The sequence below is a fragment of the Columba livia genome, chromosome 3 (genome assembly GCF_036013475.1).
Source record: "Columba livia isolate bColLiv1 breed racing homer chromosome 3, bColLiv1.pat.W.v2, whole genome shotgun sequence".
In the NCBI taxonomy this organism is placed as follows: domain Eukaryota; kingdom Metazoa; phylum Chordata; class Aves; order Columbiformes; family Columbidae; genus Columba; species Columba livia.
In genome coordinates, this window is record NC_088604.1 from 92,516,118 (window position 1) to 92,532,762 (window position 16,645).

Below are 16,645 nucleotides of genomic sequence, written 5' to 3' on the forward strand. Positions count from 1 at the left end.
CAAAGATTTTTCCTATTTTAAATTAATATATGTGTCCACTGATACGCTGTATTTTTATGCTATAATTCTGTTGTTAAGATTCACTCGTAACGACCTTTTAGGGATTTTGTACTTTTCTTTTTTAAAGAATTAACATATACAAGTTCAATTGCATTTTTCATGTGTGGTCAGTGGGCTAAGATCTTGCTCATTAAGAATGACGTGTCTTTTTTTGATTTCTGACAGTAATAAGAAAAATGAACTCGGAAGTCGTGAATTTTTGACTAAAACAGGTGCACAGGGTAAAAAGAAGAGCAAACCAACACCATATGCCTCACGACAGCCCAATCCTTTGGACCAAACCTGTATTCATCCAGAGTCTTACAACATTGCAACGAGGTAAGCAGTGGGAAACTATTGAACCATTGACACCGTCAATTTTTAAAATTAATATACTGTGTTGTTTCTTTTCTAACAACAGCCCGCTCAGCCTTTTGAGACAGGAATACTTATATTAATTTGTTGCTTTCTTCTCTTTCTTCAAGCAGAAGATATGATTCGGAAATTCTTTAGAACTGAAGGGTTTCAGCTGGTGTGTTTTGTCTTATGTGTGCATGCAAGTTTTTAGCTTTATCCTTTTTTTTAATTTATTTTACATGTTGTTTTTCATTGAGGAAATCAGTCAATTTTCAGAACTTTGCCAGACCTTCCTCCCATGACCCTGTCTTCTTCATATCACCACTTTGTGCCTCACTGAGGCAGCTGGTGAATGCTCGTGTAAGCTGTGATCTCTTCTATCGTCAACCATGGTTCAAATTGGACTCTGCTTGTCCCTTTGAGAAAACATTCTCTCCTACCATAAAAAAGCATGTATGTATTTTTTTTAACTGATTTGCAGTGAACAGGTTCTTTTCTTTAAGCGTGCTAGAGGTAATTTCAGCAGTAGCTAGATGCTGTAGGTTTCTTATCTCTGCTGAGAAGATTATTCCTGGAGAAACACAGTTTTGCTTCCTGTTCATAACAAAACCATTTTTAAGCCTCAGAGATGTGCTGAATTTCTGAATTCATGAAGCTTGAGTATTCTATATAAAAACCTCTTACAGGACTTTGCATTTTTAGGACCCCTTCCCTCCTGTGCTTTCTCTGTTCTCTCTCTGATGGAAATAATCGTGTATACAACTTCCTTCACATAGCTCTGTGTGCTTTCCTTCTGCTGGGCATGCAGTCCAGTTTTGTTTCATCCTCTCCCTGCCACAGTTCATTCTTCTTTGTGCATGATTCTAGGCCATTCAGTTGCCTGCTAGAGTCCCTGCTCCTTGTGCAGGGTGTAGGTAACTTTGTTTTCTCCTTTCCCACAGCCATTTCCCTTTCTTCTGTTGTACAACAGCATTTCTTACTACTTCTGTGCCCCACGCTTAGCTGTGGAAAAAATCAGGCAAGATGCTGATCTTAATGATCTTACATTTGGTAGGTGGCTTATAGGGTGAGGAAGCTTGGTCACCACTACTGGAGATTACTCAGAATGAGTTAATGTAATTTAAAAAAAAAAAAAATATTCAAAATTAAAGTTGATGTTCATTATTGTATTTCTTTCAATTTAAATATCAAGTAGTCAGGACTTGGTTAATAGTCCGTTTAGTTTTCCACGCCCAGTATGGTAATAAAATAATCAATAAAAGCGTTCACATTGTTACCAGCTTCACTTAAAGGCCCATGTGGAAAGATCACTTCAGAGAACACAGAAGTGTAGCCAGTTAAAGGTGGAATACTGCAGGAATTGATCTACACACAGTTCCATCACAAAGGTTTGTTAGAAAATAAAGAATTGTGATGTTGTTTGCAGAGCAGCACAGATTACTTTTATGTCTGAAGTGGACAGTGGGATTATTACTGCATAGGGTAGCTCAGATATTTGCATATGGTTGAAATTCTGGAGACTATTTTAGTAGGTAACATAAATCATATAATTGTGATTTGGAATTTGGCTGGGAACACAGGAGTAGTACTATTAAAAAAAAATCATAAGTACAAAGGTAGTGGTTTGAGTCACAGGCTTATGCGTGATTCAGAGAGGAATCTGCCACCTGTTGCAGAGTGTATTGTAGGTATTGGACTGTACAGGGGAATTTTGTGCGGAAGAATATCAGTTGATATCGAAACAAATATAAAAACATAAGAACAATGTTTGTGATACCAAAACAAATGTAAAAATGTTATAACAATATCTGTTAATGAAACACCAAAACTAATAAGCATGCCATCTCTCTCTTAACTGAATCAGTCTTTTCTGTTTTCTTTAGGGTTTTTCCTCTTTTGTCTGATTTCTTATATTTATGAGTGTCTGTATACATAGTTTGATATGTAAAAAAAAAAAGTCTCAAAGTGCTCTATCTTCAATGGTATTTTTCTTTATGATCAAAAGATAGCTTCCTTGAAAGCTCATTATATCTGAAGGTAGATAACTTTTATGGTATAGATTATATTAATATGCACTAGCTTGACATCACAAAAACTATGTGAGGAAGGGGCCAAATATGTCTAATGTTTTTTCCCTGCAAATAGCTGTTTGAAGAAAAGAAAAAATATAGCTCTGCAGCAAACTGACAAGAGCCAAGAAATGTAGTATTAAAAATTGACACTGGTGACATTAAGGGCTACATATAAACCAGACATCCTTCCCTCAAGCGACTAATGCTATAATTTAGCAATGATTATATATTTTAAATGACTTCTCAAAAAAAAAAGTATGAGCTGTTAAGCTTCTCAGAACTTATGGAAACAACTTTCCAAACCAATTTGCTGCCTAAATATGAATTAAGAAAAAATTCTACTAGAAATTCAGACTGCAGGGAGAATTCAGTCCAAAGCTTATTGGGACTGTTGATGAGTTTTGCTGATTTTGATAGGTGGTGCGTGGGACTGGGCTTATAATTCCCTTTTGCTGAGCCTGTGTTTTTAGGGGATCTTCTGGGAGACTGAAGATGAAATCATGTTCATGTTGTTGATTGGGATGTCTTACTGAAATCAACCAACATTCAAAGGACTATTCAACATGTTAACACTAAGCTAGGTTTAAAATCTAATTGATAATTTTTTATAATTTAATGTGCATGAGAAAAACTGAGACCGTTAGAAGCAGGTTAGAATGAGTGTTTAATACAGAGATTTTTAAACAAAATACATTTTAAAGGAGTTCTGTTTCTTTGCCACTTTCAGAGTATTTCTTCTTTTTCTGTGCTTAAACAGAACTTTGTCAGGGACCATGTCAGGCTCACAGGTGAATCTGTGCTACCAAAGAGCGAAACAGTTGTCTTGAGGATGATGAGCATATTTGAGTCAAGGCATCAAAATACAGTATTACATACCTCTCACCACAGAAATCAAAATGAATTGAATAGATGCAGCATAAATGAGACATAAAGGCTTCCTTATGTAATGCCTTCCACATCTTGCCATGAGAAAGTAATTTGTGAAAATGTTATTGGATTAAAAGTTTTCATGGGAAGTTACATTTATTTTTAAACAAAATAAGCCGGTGATTTTTATCCACTGCTTCTATCCAAAATACCCAAAAGCAGCAGTCCACATTACAGATTTATGACAGACAAAATTATCAGTTTTTAAAACAATGTTTTTGAGGGATAGAAGTTCACCAAAATTTGAAACCACTAATTTTATTTTTCTGAACTATTTTGTAGCTTGAAAGGCCAATCCATTAAAAAAAAAAAAAAAAGAGGTTAAAAGAATTGCTCCCAAGTGGTAAGTCTGGTTGCCAAGCTTCAGGCTGGAGCCAATTTTTATGGCTGAATTAGAAACCCCTGAAAAATAGGGGTTTTATAATGGAAACACTGATGTAATCTTTACTACAGTGGCACAAATGGTGCTGGTATGATTGATTTATGGCATTACAACGTCTTAACTTAAAATCTGTACAATTTCTGTAAAATGATTGGAAAACATCCTACTGGTGATTTAACACTCTGCAGATGACCAAAACATTTTGGTTCATGGTTTCCACACTGTCAAAGCTTGGCTTTGTCATGTGCAACTTATGAACACTTCTAAGTACTATGGTTCTGAATTTCCTAAAAGTTAAATAAAGAAAAAACCCCACCTTTGCGGGCAGTGTATTTTCCTGCAAACAGAGCTATGTTTTAAGTTTCAGAAGAATCTGTGTGTGCAAAGCAGTTTATAGTGGCAAAATCTTCTACATATGATTAATAAAACATGTAGAGCATATCCGATTTCTTGGTACATGTTGTAAAATAACTGCTAGGAAAACCAAGTCTAGGAAGTCCCAAGAAGTCGCAACCAGGTAATGCTTGTGAACCAAAATGCTGGAAAGAAAATGCAATGTTTTTTCTTTGTTGTATCAGTCTGCTGGGTGTAGTTGGCTTCATATGACTGAATCTTAACATTTAGTGATTTTTTTTTGTTTGTTTAAATCTCATTAAAATGTTCTTTGCTAAAGATTGGTGCTCAGAACGTGTATTTGCTGCTCACAAATTGCAACATCTGGCAGGCAGGTTGTATTTCAGTCTAAGAAATATTTTACCAATATTTATAAAAGATGTAAAGTTGTGATTTAGCATAAGGCAGGTGCGGATCTTCCCTAGATGATTACCCAGGCTTAGGACCTTGCCTGGTAGAGAACAGTACTGCTCACTGTGGTCGGTTATGCCTCAAGAGATGTTTTTGAGATACTGAGCAGAATGACTTGCAGTTTAGATTCATATCTCACTCCTCGCAGTGAGGACGCTGCTTGGTATCCCCAGCAGGACTTCAAAATTCCCGGAGGATTCAGGAATGTGCTCATTCACACACCTGTTCATCACCTAAGTAAAACAGTCAGAGTTAAATCCTTTGCTGCAATGAGCATCATGTTGATAACATTTGATATTTCATTGTAGATGGATTGATCACTTCAAATATTTCTGGTGTTCCTGCCACTCTGTTAGGCAGGTGGATCAGGAGCATCTAATTAATGTTTATGACCTCATTAATGTTTATAAATATGTAAAGGGTGAGTGTCACAGGATGGAGCCAGGCTCTTCTCAGTGACAACCAATGGTGAGACAAGGGGCAATGGGTACAAACTGGAACACAAGAGGTTCCTTTTAAATTTAAGCAGAAACTTCTCAGTGAGGGTGACAGACACTGGAACAGGCTGCCCAGGGAGATTGTGGAGTCTCCTTCTCTGGAGACGTTCAAACCCGTCTGGACACATTCCTGTGTAACCTCATCGGGGGATTGGACTAGATGATCTTTTGAGGTCCCTTCCAATCCCTAACATCCTGTGATTCTATGATCGCTGTGGCTTTGCTGAAAAGCTGCAACAAGTAGCTGTGCTTGCTAGCGCTCAAGGCAAGCACTGACATGTAAGAAAATGGAGAAGGAAAACTGTTGGTGATCTAGAGACCTCCAAAAGCAAGAGTTGTTCTTCTCCTGCCCTTTATGCAACTGCACACATCTCCTCTGATGGCATTTCCAGCTCTCTGCTGGCCTGGCGTGCTTCCATCCAGGTCCCCTCCTCGTCACTGAGCAACCAAGGCAATGCTTAAGGGAAGAAGAAATCAGGAAGGGAATAGAGCAGTTATGATATGATGTTTGAGCAATGGAAACAGAATGTTGTATTCTATGTAATAATGCACTCTATGTGTGTATATTTTACAGAGGATAGGAGTTTTTACTGTGGTAGGATGCCTTTCCTTAAATTCACTATGAAGTAATCGGAAACATCTTTTGTCCACTTCAATTAGACTGTACTTGCATGTACACACATGTACGTGCATTCAAGCTATTTAATGTGAAAAATAATGCTTTTCAGTAGTCTTAGACTTCTGTTTAAAAAAGCCTAAAGTAAGTTAAGCCTGGTAAATTGATTAATCCTTATGACTATTTCTAATAGGAAATGGCTAACCCTTATCAGCGAGAACACTTGCAGGATTAGGACCATTAAGCCATATGAATAACAGTTCATATGAATCTCTATAGAAGGCCAGTTCATTTGCAGGTCTGACTATTAGCTTAGTAGCCGGATTTTTAGAGGACACATTTTTGAAAGTTACCTTGTCGATAAATAGAAGGGCAGAAAAGGCTTTCACTGCTAATTACCATCCAATAAAGACATTTAAAAACTTAACTCTGTATTTTGCATCATATTAAACAAGAATGATTAGAAGAACTTGAAAATAACAAAGGATTATCCTCTGGTTACATTATAAATACTAGACCCATAAATCAAGTGGTATTTTTTCATTTGTTGAAATTTTTGAAATTTAACTTCCTACTGGTTGCATTATTAAATAAAAAAAAAGGAAGAAAAAACCCTGACTTTTTGTGTGTAATGATCTCCTTTAACTGTAGTACTAATTCTTTGTGGATAACTAATCATGTTTCACTATTTTGTATCTCACGTTACACTTCAGTTGTGTGATATATTGGTAGCCATGAAAACAGCTCACAACAACGTGCCAAGCAGTACAGCAGCAAAGGGGCTGCGCTGCAGTGTAACTGTGTCTGAATTGCTTTTCTCATTTAGAAACTTGTTGTTTCTTAGATGTGTATGTTCAAAGCGTCATAAACTGAGTGCTTTCTGGTCTTCTGCATGTGGTCGGATAATCTATAATATTACTAATTTATGCGTTTGAGGAAAAACATATTGGTTAAATATTCTTATTTGGCTAAACCATGTAAGTAGTTTGAAATACATTGAAACTTTGCATCAGTAGTTGAAAATTGAGGAGCTGTATCACTAGTGAGGACGAGAACAGTCAACATCCGCATTATACAAGTAATGCTTTTGCATTTTCAAATGTTACTAAAACATAAAAATCTGCATAATCGAAGTTTGTTGCTGTCGTGAATGTATATTTTACCTGACAAGGCACATGCTAATGCAAAGTTGTTTTGTTTTCAGAGTGATTATGTTGCATTACCATTAATTCATGTGTGCACTGTGACAAGATGTAATGGTGTATCATGTTGCTTTAATGTAATGAATCCAGTACTCCCAGCTCTTAAGTCGTGTTGCTGGAAATGATTACATAAAACAGAAATCGCTGTGACTAAAACCCTTGCAAAGCTTTAGAACTCCTGCACATTATAAGAAGCTTTTGGGGGGGTTTAAAGTAACTTCTTAAAAACTTACTGAAGGCTTCCCTTGGTAATACTTTTACTCTTTTCTGACTGTTTTTTGCATTCCACTGAAATTTGCATTATCTTTTAAGCATTGCAAGAGCTGTGCTATAATTTTGCACAGATGTGTATGTTAAGTGAACACGATGTGCTTATTTGTTACATTTATGCTACTTTTCTATCTTTATCTGGGTAAGAAGGATGAAATTATGTATTAAATAAAAAACATCGGTGATTTAGCCATGCCCGTTCTCTGTAGGTCCTGTAAGACTGCAAAGATTGCTTTTAAAACTAAGGTGGATGCAGAGGTCTCTGAATATCATCTAAATCTTAGAACCATAAAACTCAAAGTCTCTAAACTAGCTGAATCTCACTCTGTGCTGAAAGACTCTACTTAGACTCTGGCAGCTTTTGTCTGAGTTGATGTGCCTTGAACAGAAAGTTTGCCATTCACTCAGACACTCAACATTTGAGTAAATAAGGATAGTATATCTTATAAGAATTACCTCACTTCAGAAAAGACATCTCTTCTTTCCCATTCCCGTTTCTGTTAACTTCTCTTTAGGTTTTATCTTTCTAGTAGATAAACATAGCACTTCAACTACTGCAACATGTTATTTAGTTCACACATGCAGCCAGGAAAATTCTTGAAGGACTTTCATTTTTGCACAGATCATTCATGTTCCTATGTTGTGTAGCCAGAACTCTCATTTACAAGTTGAATGAGATATTTCAAAAATTCTAGAGAGACATTTTAACATTACAAACATCACAATATGTAAATTAAGGAAAACCTTTTCCTGCCCCCCGCCATAATCCAGTCTTATTACTGACAATATCTTTTTTCTGACCTTGAAATAACTCTCAAAGGAAGTTGTTGTGTTGCTTTTTTAATAAGCGAACATGTAACTTTTTTCTCAGCAATGACATTTAAAAATAGATATGTTCAATGTAATGTGTCACTGTTCAGTCAGATTTGTGCTTTATATTGATTTTTTTCTTTTCCTAAGTGGCCTCAGACTATGTTCATTTGAGTGAAAATGATACATTAAATATCTAGCTAGATTCAACATCCGTGCTCACTATGAAATTTCTTTTATTTGGAAATATTATAGTACATAAGTTTTACCAAAACATAACCTTAAAAAGGTGAAGATTTCCAAAACAGAAATAGATTGGTTTTGTTAAGGATTATTTCTTATATATGTAGGTGCATGCTGAGCCTTGTTAGAGTGTTTTATTATGCCTACATTGTAATTCTGAAATATTATTAACCAAATGCCTGATGTTTAGAACATTAATCATTCCTCTGAGGTCAGTGGGACTTCTCACGTACTTGGACTCATGTTCATGCATCATCTTCAGGTGGAGCCAAAATTTTTTTTGGAGAAGTAACCATATAAATAAGTTATTTAGATGACTGTAATTGTTAACGTAGGGCACAAACCTACCAACCTTGTTTAGATAAGGAATTGTTTTTAATATGAGATAAATACTTACATTGGGATTTCCAGAGAGTGGGGGAGACAGATGAAGGGGGCCGAAATAACTTTCATGAATAGCAATTGAGTGAGGGCTCAGGCACCTGGGTTGCGTCCTGTTTCGGGCTGTTTTTTTTCTCGGCAGCCTGCATGTATCACTGTGCGTTCTAATTGCATTACCCACACAGTCAACAGTTTCGTACATAACAGCCTTTTTTTTTTTTTTTTTTTTTTAAATACATTGGTGACTGTTCCATGCGGTTGCACTTATTAGCAGCGAAAACCACCCTGTTATCAATTTACAAAGTGAATGCACTTCTGAAAAATCCTAGTGGGGAAAAAAATGTTACTTAGAGGTACTTGAGCTGAATTTACCATTTGAAGTAAAATAAAGCCAAGTACGTGAATGTCAGCAAACTTGCTTATAGGGGTGGATGGTAAAGCACATTATTTAGAAGGTTGAGTCATGAGGCTGGTCGGGTTTGCCGTGTTACATCTGGCACGTCAGTCAAAGCCGGGGCAGCTGCCGCCTGTCACTAGTGCTCTGGTGGGGCATTGTCCATCCATCAATGTTACCAGCCAGCAGCACCCACTAGTTTGGTGAAAAGCACTTAGCCTGGACCTACGTGTATTTTCAGTATTATCATGGCAACCACTTTTAGTGCTCTTATGAGACCAATAGAAAACAGTTTCATAGAAGGTCTGTTATTTTTCATATGTACTATCTTACTAGACAAAATATTTGAGTAATGGTAGTGGTATGTTGTTAGTTTAAAGAAAAAAAAGGTATTTAATATTACGAACAATTTTGCATCTGTTTTGATATTTACTTTGTTTACAAACCACCTCAAACTACTTTAAGCAGTGATGTTAAAAGTTGAAATGCAGTCAATCAAAACAAAATTCAGTAAATCCTGAGAACAGCATCATCCACTGAATCCTGATTAATTTTCTTTTTTTTTCTTCATATATTGCCACATGACAGATCTGTATGCAGTAAGAAAATTAATGTGAAATTATATTTCTAACTATTAATTCCAAATGTGTGTGTTTCAGCTAATAGTACAGTTAAATTGCCATGCTTGCACTTGAATTAAGTAAAAAAGTGGAAGTCCTGACAGCCAGTTTTAATGGATGTCCTCCTTTTCTATAAGTGCATTAGCAACAACAGGAGGGCTGAGGAGAATCTCCATCCTTTACTGGGTGCAGGGGGAAACATAGTCCCAATGGATGAGGAAAAGGCTGGGGTACTAAAGGCCTTCTTTGCCTTGGTCTTTAATAGTAAGACCAGTCGTGCTTCAGGTACCCAGCCCCCTGAGCAGAAGACAGTGATGTGGAGCAGAATTAAGCCCCAATAATCCAAGAGGAAATGGTTGGTGACCTGCTACACCACTTGGACACACATAAGTCTGTGTGGCCAGATGGGATCCATCCAGGAGTGCTGAGGGAGCTGGCAGAGGTGATCACCAAGCCACAGTCCATTATTTCTCAGCTGTCCTGGCTAACCAGGGAGGTCCCATTTGACTGGAGGTTAGCAAATGTGATGTCTATCTACAAGAAGGGCCAGAAGGAGGATCCGGGGAACTATAGACCCTGTCAGTCTGACCTCACTGCCCGTGAAGGTTTTGGAGCAGATAATCTCGAGTGCTATCATGTGGCATTTACAGGACAGCAAAGTGATCAGGCCCAGTGAGCATGGGTTTATGAAATGCAGGTGCTACTTGAGTAAACTGGTCTTCTGTGACAAGGTGACCTGGGTAGTGGATGAGGGAAAGTCTGTGGATGTTGTCTGCCTAGACTTTGTTTCCCACAGCATTCTCCTTGAGAAACTGACCCCTAATGACTTGGGTGGGTGTACTCTTCATTGGATAAAAAACTGGCTAGATGGCCAGGTCCAAAGGGTTGTGATGAATGAAGCCAAATCCAGTTGGTGGTCGGTCACAGTGGTGTTCCCCAGGGCTCAGTATTGGGGCCAGTTCTGTTTAACCTCCTTATCAATGATCTGGATGAAGTGATTGCATGCAGCACTGCAGCCTCGAAAGAGTGGCTGGAAAGCTGCCTGGCAGAAAGGGATCTGGGGGTGTTGATTGACGGCCAGCTGAATATGAGCCAGCAGTGTGCCCAGGTGGTCAAGAAGGCCAACAGCATCCTTGGCTTGTACCAGGAATAGTGTGGCCAGCAGAACTAGAGAGGTGATTGTGCCACTGTACTCGGTGCTGGTGAGGCGGCATCTTGGATCCTGTGTTCAGTTTTGGGCCCCTCACTATAGTAAAGACATTGAAATACCAGAGAGAGTTTGGAGGGGGATTACAAGGCTGGTGAGGGGTCTGGAGCACAAGTCTGATGAGCATCTGAGAGAACTGGGGCCGTTCACCCTAGAGAACAGGAGGCTGAGGGGAGACCTTGTTGCTGTCTACAACTACCTGAAAGGAGGTTGTAGCATGGAGGGGGTTGGTGTCTTCTTCCAAGTAACAAGTGATGGGACAAGAGGAAATGGCCTTAAGTTGTGCCAGAGGAGGTTTAGATCAGATATTAGGAAAAAATTCTTCATGGAAAGAGTTGTCAGGTGTTGGAAGTGCTTGGGTCACCATCCCTGGAGGTGTTTAAAAGACTTATAGATGTGGTGATCAGGCACATGGAGTGGTGGCAGACTTTGCAGTGCTACGTTAATGGTTGGTCTTAAAGGTCTTTTCCAACCTAAATGATTCTATAGTTCTGTGCAGATTTGCCCTTGCGCTCAAAGATTAATTTTGTCATTTATTAACAGTTGGATATTGTTTTAATTATGCTACTTGAATTTATATTTTCACAAAAAATAAATCTAATTTTGTATTTCAGTGCATATAACTTTTTATCACTCGCCACCTGAAATAATGTCAGTTGGGTTCCTCAGGTAAAAAAAAAACAAAAACAAAAACAAAAGCAGAACAGGAAAACAAGCAAACCACTGTGGGTCCTCAGGTTTTGATAAAAGCACAACATGTATTTTTGAAAGGGAGAAAAGGAGTATGAGTACCAGGGCTTTTCCTTTCTTACATAGTTGGAATGTCTCCCACCACTCCCAAGCGCAGGGTGTGAACCTGCAGGTCAGCACTTCTGTTATAGCTTGTAGTTCACACCTGTTGTGAAGTAGAATAAGGACAGGAAGGAGGCATCTTTTTTTAGGAACTTAGAAGGAACATTTATTTGTACTCTGGAGGACAGGGACAATAATTCTTCTATCTGTCTGCTGTGGTGAAAAACATGCAAAAAACTATGTGCCTCCCTCCAGCAATAAGGGACATGATAAAGCACGGTGGAAGAGGCTTATTCATGGTGAGATGCAGAGCAGGGCACCAGGACAGCCAACTGAAGTGTCTATTGAGAAAAGGGCAAGTTACTTTCTGTAGTACACTATGGCTCAGCTTCTATGTGCTGCATCCTCATTTTCATTGGTTTATATCCATTAAAGCATTGTTTTACGTTTTTAAGTGCTTCAGTAAAATAAGGACATTTATAAAGTGATAAATAAACAATGTCTAAGGCATCAGTACTGATAATAAGGAGTACGGTCTGCATATGAATTTTTGTCATCTGTTCTCTGTGATTCTCAGCATATGTGCCAACATTGCTGAACTATAAATCTCAGTGTGGTTTGGGTTTTTTATTGACTATATAATTTATTTTTTAAAAATATATCTCAGATCAAGACATGCTTATTTTAAAGTATTAGTATTTCTTTTCAGCCTTTTTAGATGTCAGTCCAAATTTGTGTCAATCTGTAATATATGTGTGTGTGTGACAATAGGGAAGGAAAACGGTGTTTGTGTTGTGTGACTACTTTGACTTGATTGTTCCTTAGCTGCTGAAAAACTAATTATTCTTAACCATTAAGTTCATAGGCAAGAGAACTATTTTATGTGAAGTTTTTCTTATTCTTAATTTTGGTTAAAGATTATTTGTATTAATTTAATATTTTAAATGTTAATTGTTGTTTTACTAAGTTGCCATTCATTTTAATTTGAGTGAGAGTGACAGTAAAAGTGATAGTATTGTAGCACTCTCACATATTTCTAGGGAACTTTCATAGTAAGATAAATCTTTCAGTCAAAATCAGTATGACATAAATCATCAGTCTGAGAAGTGATTTACATGTTGAAATTTTGCATCTGGTTTTGTAGCCTATTCCAGGAGATATGTGTGTACAGATAGACTCTAAATTTCCATGTTTGTCTTGGATCAGTGATGAGTTGAAAGGATATGAACTAGGGAAACTGTTCGCTGTTTCATATTTTTTTTTAATTGGAAGTTTTGTTCATGCATCAATGCAAAAGTAATTGAAACCCTTAAATGTAGCAAGGGTTTCCACTGAAGAATGTTACAAATCTCTCTCTGTATCTTTGTTTGAACTTCACAGGTTTTTATCTCTCATTGGAGGAAACGCAAATGACATAGGAAAATCAGATATGCAGCAAAAAGTAAATGCAGTAATTCAAAAGGAGGGACTGGAAGGCACAGCCAAAAGGCTAAATACGACAGTGCACACACTGCAGCTGATCATCGATGGTCTGACTCAGCCTGAAGGCTTTGACATCCGAACAGGTAAACCCTTGTCGTGAAGGTTTGTAATTGTTCTACATACCAGTTTTAAAACAGCACATTTTCTTCTTCTGAAGTCAGTAGTAGATTTTCATAGTGCGTCCATCACACATGGACATGTAACTCCATTTCTTTTCTCAGGCAAGGTAGAGGCTATGTCATAGTCAAGTAAGGAATGTGAATTCTGTCTTAAATCATGGTATTTTCAACCATAGGAAGGGGAGTTGTATGGCTGTTAACAAAATAAATAGTTTCAGTATGTTGACTCTGTACTGACTAAGTCTGTGGTGGCTTTCCATCACAGAGGGGAAGCTGAGACCAAGCTGAAACAGTAGCAGTAAAGGTCTGTGGAGCAGTCACGTAGTCATGCGTAGTTTTCTATTGCACCAGTTCCTGGAGATAAGTGTAGTTGGAGCACATGGCTCATGACCTACCTTGGTTAAAACTTTGCAACAGTACTGAACAGTTTGAGGTGGAACAGAAGAAATATGAGGTAAGCAATGAAGTAAAACATCTGGAGATGCTCTTGTTTAACAAAACAGATGTATTGTCTTGTAACAGCAAGAGATAAAGGTAGGCAGCAAAGATGCAGGCTTGTAATAACAAATAATAAACTTACACTTAAAAAAAAATTCCCTCTTTTTCTAGATTAATTAGTAGTTTCCTTGCAGATTTTATAATTATTTCCGACTAGTGATCTTGAAAATGAGTATTTTCTATGTCTCCATTTGTTCTGGTGGTCTCACATCTAAATTATACTAGAATAGACTATTAGCATATGAAGATGTAAAAGCAAAATAAAATCTGTGGTGGAAATAGTCATATTCATCTCACCCAGTACATTCAGTATTACTATAGACAGACTCTGACTAGAGTAGACAGCCTAGTAGCCTTGTATAGCTGTAATTCTCATTGTATTTGCAACCCTGCTAGTGACTGTCAGTGAGGAAACGCATCACATCTAGTAGGGCTTAGGCAGATTGAATGGTTTGTACTCTACCCTGATGCAAAAAATAGTCTTGGTTTAAGATTCAATTACCTTGTTTTTTCCAAGAGTAGAGATATGATGTTAGGGAATTACAGACCAAGGAGTAGCTTTCCTAAGTATCCTCTTAAATATAATTCAAATTCTATGTTGTTTATTTTTCCTGAATGATTTTAGTACAAAGGAGAAAGGGAAGAATTATTTGGAGAAAGGAAAGGAATAGAATATTTTTATCATATTATTTAAAAAATATTTTTCTAGCCAAGGTCTTGCAAGGCATTTCTTGCAAGAAATTGTCATCTTAACATTAAAGTTTAACAGCTAATCGAGTAACTGTAATCAATGAAAAAAACAGGCCTGCAAGCACAATCTTTGCAGAGCAAAGATTCCCATCTTTCCTCTGATTCTTCTTCTGCTTGTTGCTCTCAGTGGCTGTTTAGTTGCTTTTTTCCATTGAAGCACTTCTGCACAATATAATGTTACGAAAGGATTAACCATTTTGGACTTGAGCAGTTAGGTACATTCCTTCAGCAGAAAATTTGATGTCATTCAAAGCCCCTTGATGCACTGGCCAGCTTGCGTACTCGGTTGGGTTCTGATCCACAGCCTGGTGAGCCTGGTGAAGTTACAGACTGATTTCCAGTGCATTTTAGCTATGAAGTTGTTCAGGCTGTATTTTATTTCTCAAAAATAAATATAGTAAAATGGTCGCAATCCTGGTTTTGGTGATGCTCTCTGTGGAAAATCTCAGTCCCATTGTATCTTGGAAAAGGTAAAACAGGAGTAGGAGAAGGCTGAAAGGAAGTCCTCGAGATGGCTGAGAAGGGGTTTCTGTGGGAGCAGAAAGTGGTAAGCAAGTAACAAGAGAGTTTAAAAGAAACATATGTGCCCTTAAATGCAGAATGAGAACTTTAATATATTGGGATATTACCCACATGTGTGTGATTAATATGTTGTCAGTGCGAAGAAGCAGTTGGTTGTGTGGTGTCATGGGAAGGAGTTGATTGTGTGATGCGGTGGAGGTGAATAGCAAGCCTAAGAACAGTGCTCTGTTGACTTTTCTCTTTAGTATGTGATGAGACTGAGAATTCACTTTCTTGCCTACAAATTTGTATAAGAATAGAATTTTACATGTAATTTCTGTAGCTCAAGTAAGAATCACCTGAAGTCTTTTCTCCCTAGCTCCAAGAAGATTTAAATACTATTTCTGTCACTAGCTATTAATAAAATACTACAAGCTTCTGATCCTCTCATGGTAGTTTCATACCACAGAGTACTATACTTAGTACTCCATTAATCATTGTCTTTTAAAGTGATTCATAAAATATATGAAATAAGTTGTTTATTGCAGATGGATCTTTATTTTTAAAATGTAATGACTTGGGACCTTAGAGCTACCTTGGGATGACTTCTTAATTAGAAACAATCAACTAGAAACAACCCTTAGAATATAATACAAGCTTTTTCTCTATTGTCTTATTTTTGTTTCTTGTTTCTTATAACAGATTTTGATAAACCAGACTTCAAGAGAAGCATAGTCTGCCTTGAAGACTTAAGTGTTGGTACTGTTCTGACTGGAAAAGTGGAAAATGCGACACCATTTGGAGTTTTTGTTGATATTGGTGTGGGTAAAGCAGGCTTGATTCCAGTACGAAACATAACAGAAGCAAAACTTTCTAAAGTGAAGAAAAGAAGAAGTCTGGGGTTAGGTCCTGGAGAAAGAGTGGAAGTTAAAGTGCTTAATGTCGATATTCCTCGATTGAGGATAACGTTGGATCTTATTCGCGTTTTATGAGAAGGTTTTTATGATTGAGCCTTCATTTTAAAGGTTCATGTCAGCAAGGTTCTGGTGATTCAGGAATTTAATGAGTGTTGAAAATGAATGAATCTTGAAACCTTCAACCTTTTTTTTTTTTTTTTAACAGTTTTTCCTCATTTCTTGAATCCTTTCTGTTAATAATTGTTGGAACAGTTTATTGGATTACCTCCAAGCAACCTTGTTATTTTGTCTGCAGAGCAAATGAAATTCCAGTGGACTGTCAGACAGATTTCTTATCTGTTCTGTCTGCGCAAGACTTGCTGTCTCGATTTTTAGTCAGTACTGCATGAGCAGACACATCTACTGCCCCCCTTCAAAAAACAGCCATTCAGTTTGCCTGTTTTCTGGTTGAGACTTTAAAAGAGGGTACGTAGTTGTAGAAGAAAAGGATCTTTGTAAGTTAGTTGGTGATGACGTTACTTCAAAAGTAGGCTGACAAAAGAGCATCTGCTAATACTGTTGATGGTTCAGAGATATGTAGCTTTAATTTATTTGAGCAACGTTATTAGGAGGTCTGTTTACCTGTCTTATTATTGCTTATTCAGTTATCATTGATTAACGCAGTTGAATATACCGTGGGATTTAAGGAACTTTGCTCAAAGGTATTAAAAAGACATTTAAGTTGTTCTGCACTTGTGCAAAATAAAAACATTTCTGGCCATCTTT

At 37.4% G+C, this 16,645-nt stretch overlaps 1 protein-coding gene across 2 annotated transcripts in view; it reads left to right on the forward strand.

Moving 5' to 3' along the window:
* Positions 1-16,645, forward strand: part of SRBD1 (S1 RNA binding domain 1) — a 130,716-nt gene extending 114,071 nt beyond the window's left edge. For both annotated transcript variants that reach the window (XM_065058195.1, XM_065058196.1), the window contains exons 21-23: positions 226-378; positions 12,994-13,178; positions 15,666-16,645. In XM_065058195.1, the coding sequence (XP_064914267.1) occupies positions 226-378; positions 12,994-13,178; positions 15,666-15,955 (628 nt within the window). In that variant the 3' untranslated portion in view covers positions 15,956-16,645. The remainder of the gene's footprint in view (positions 1-225; positions 379-12,993; positions 13,179-15,665) is intronic.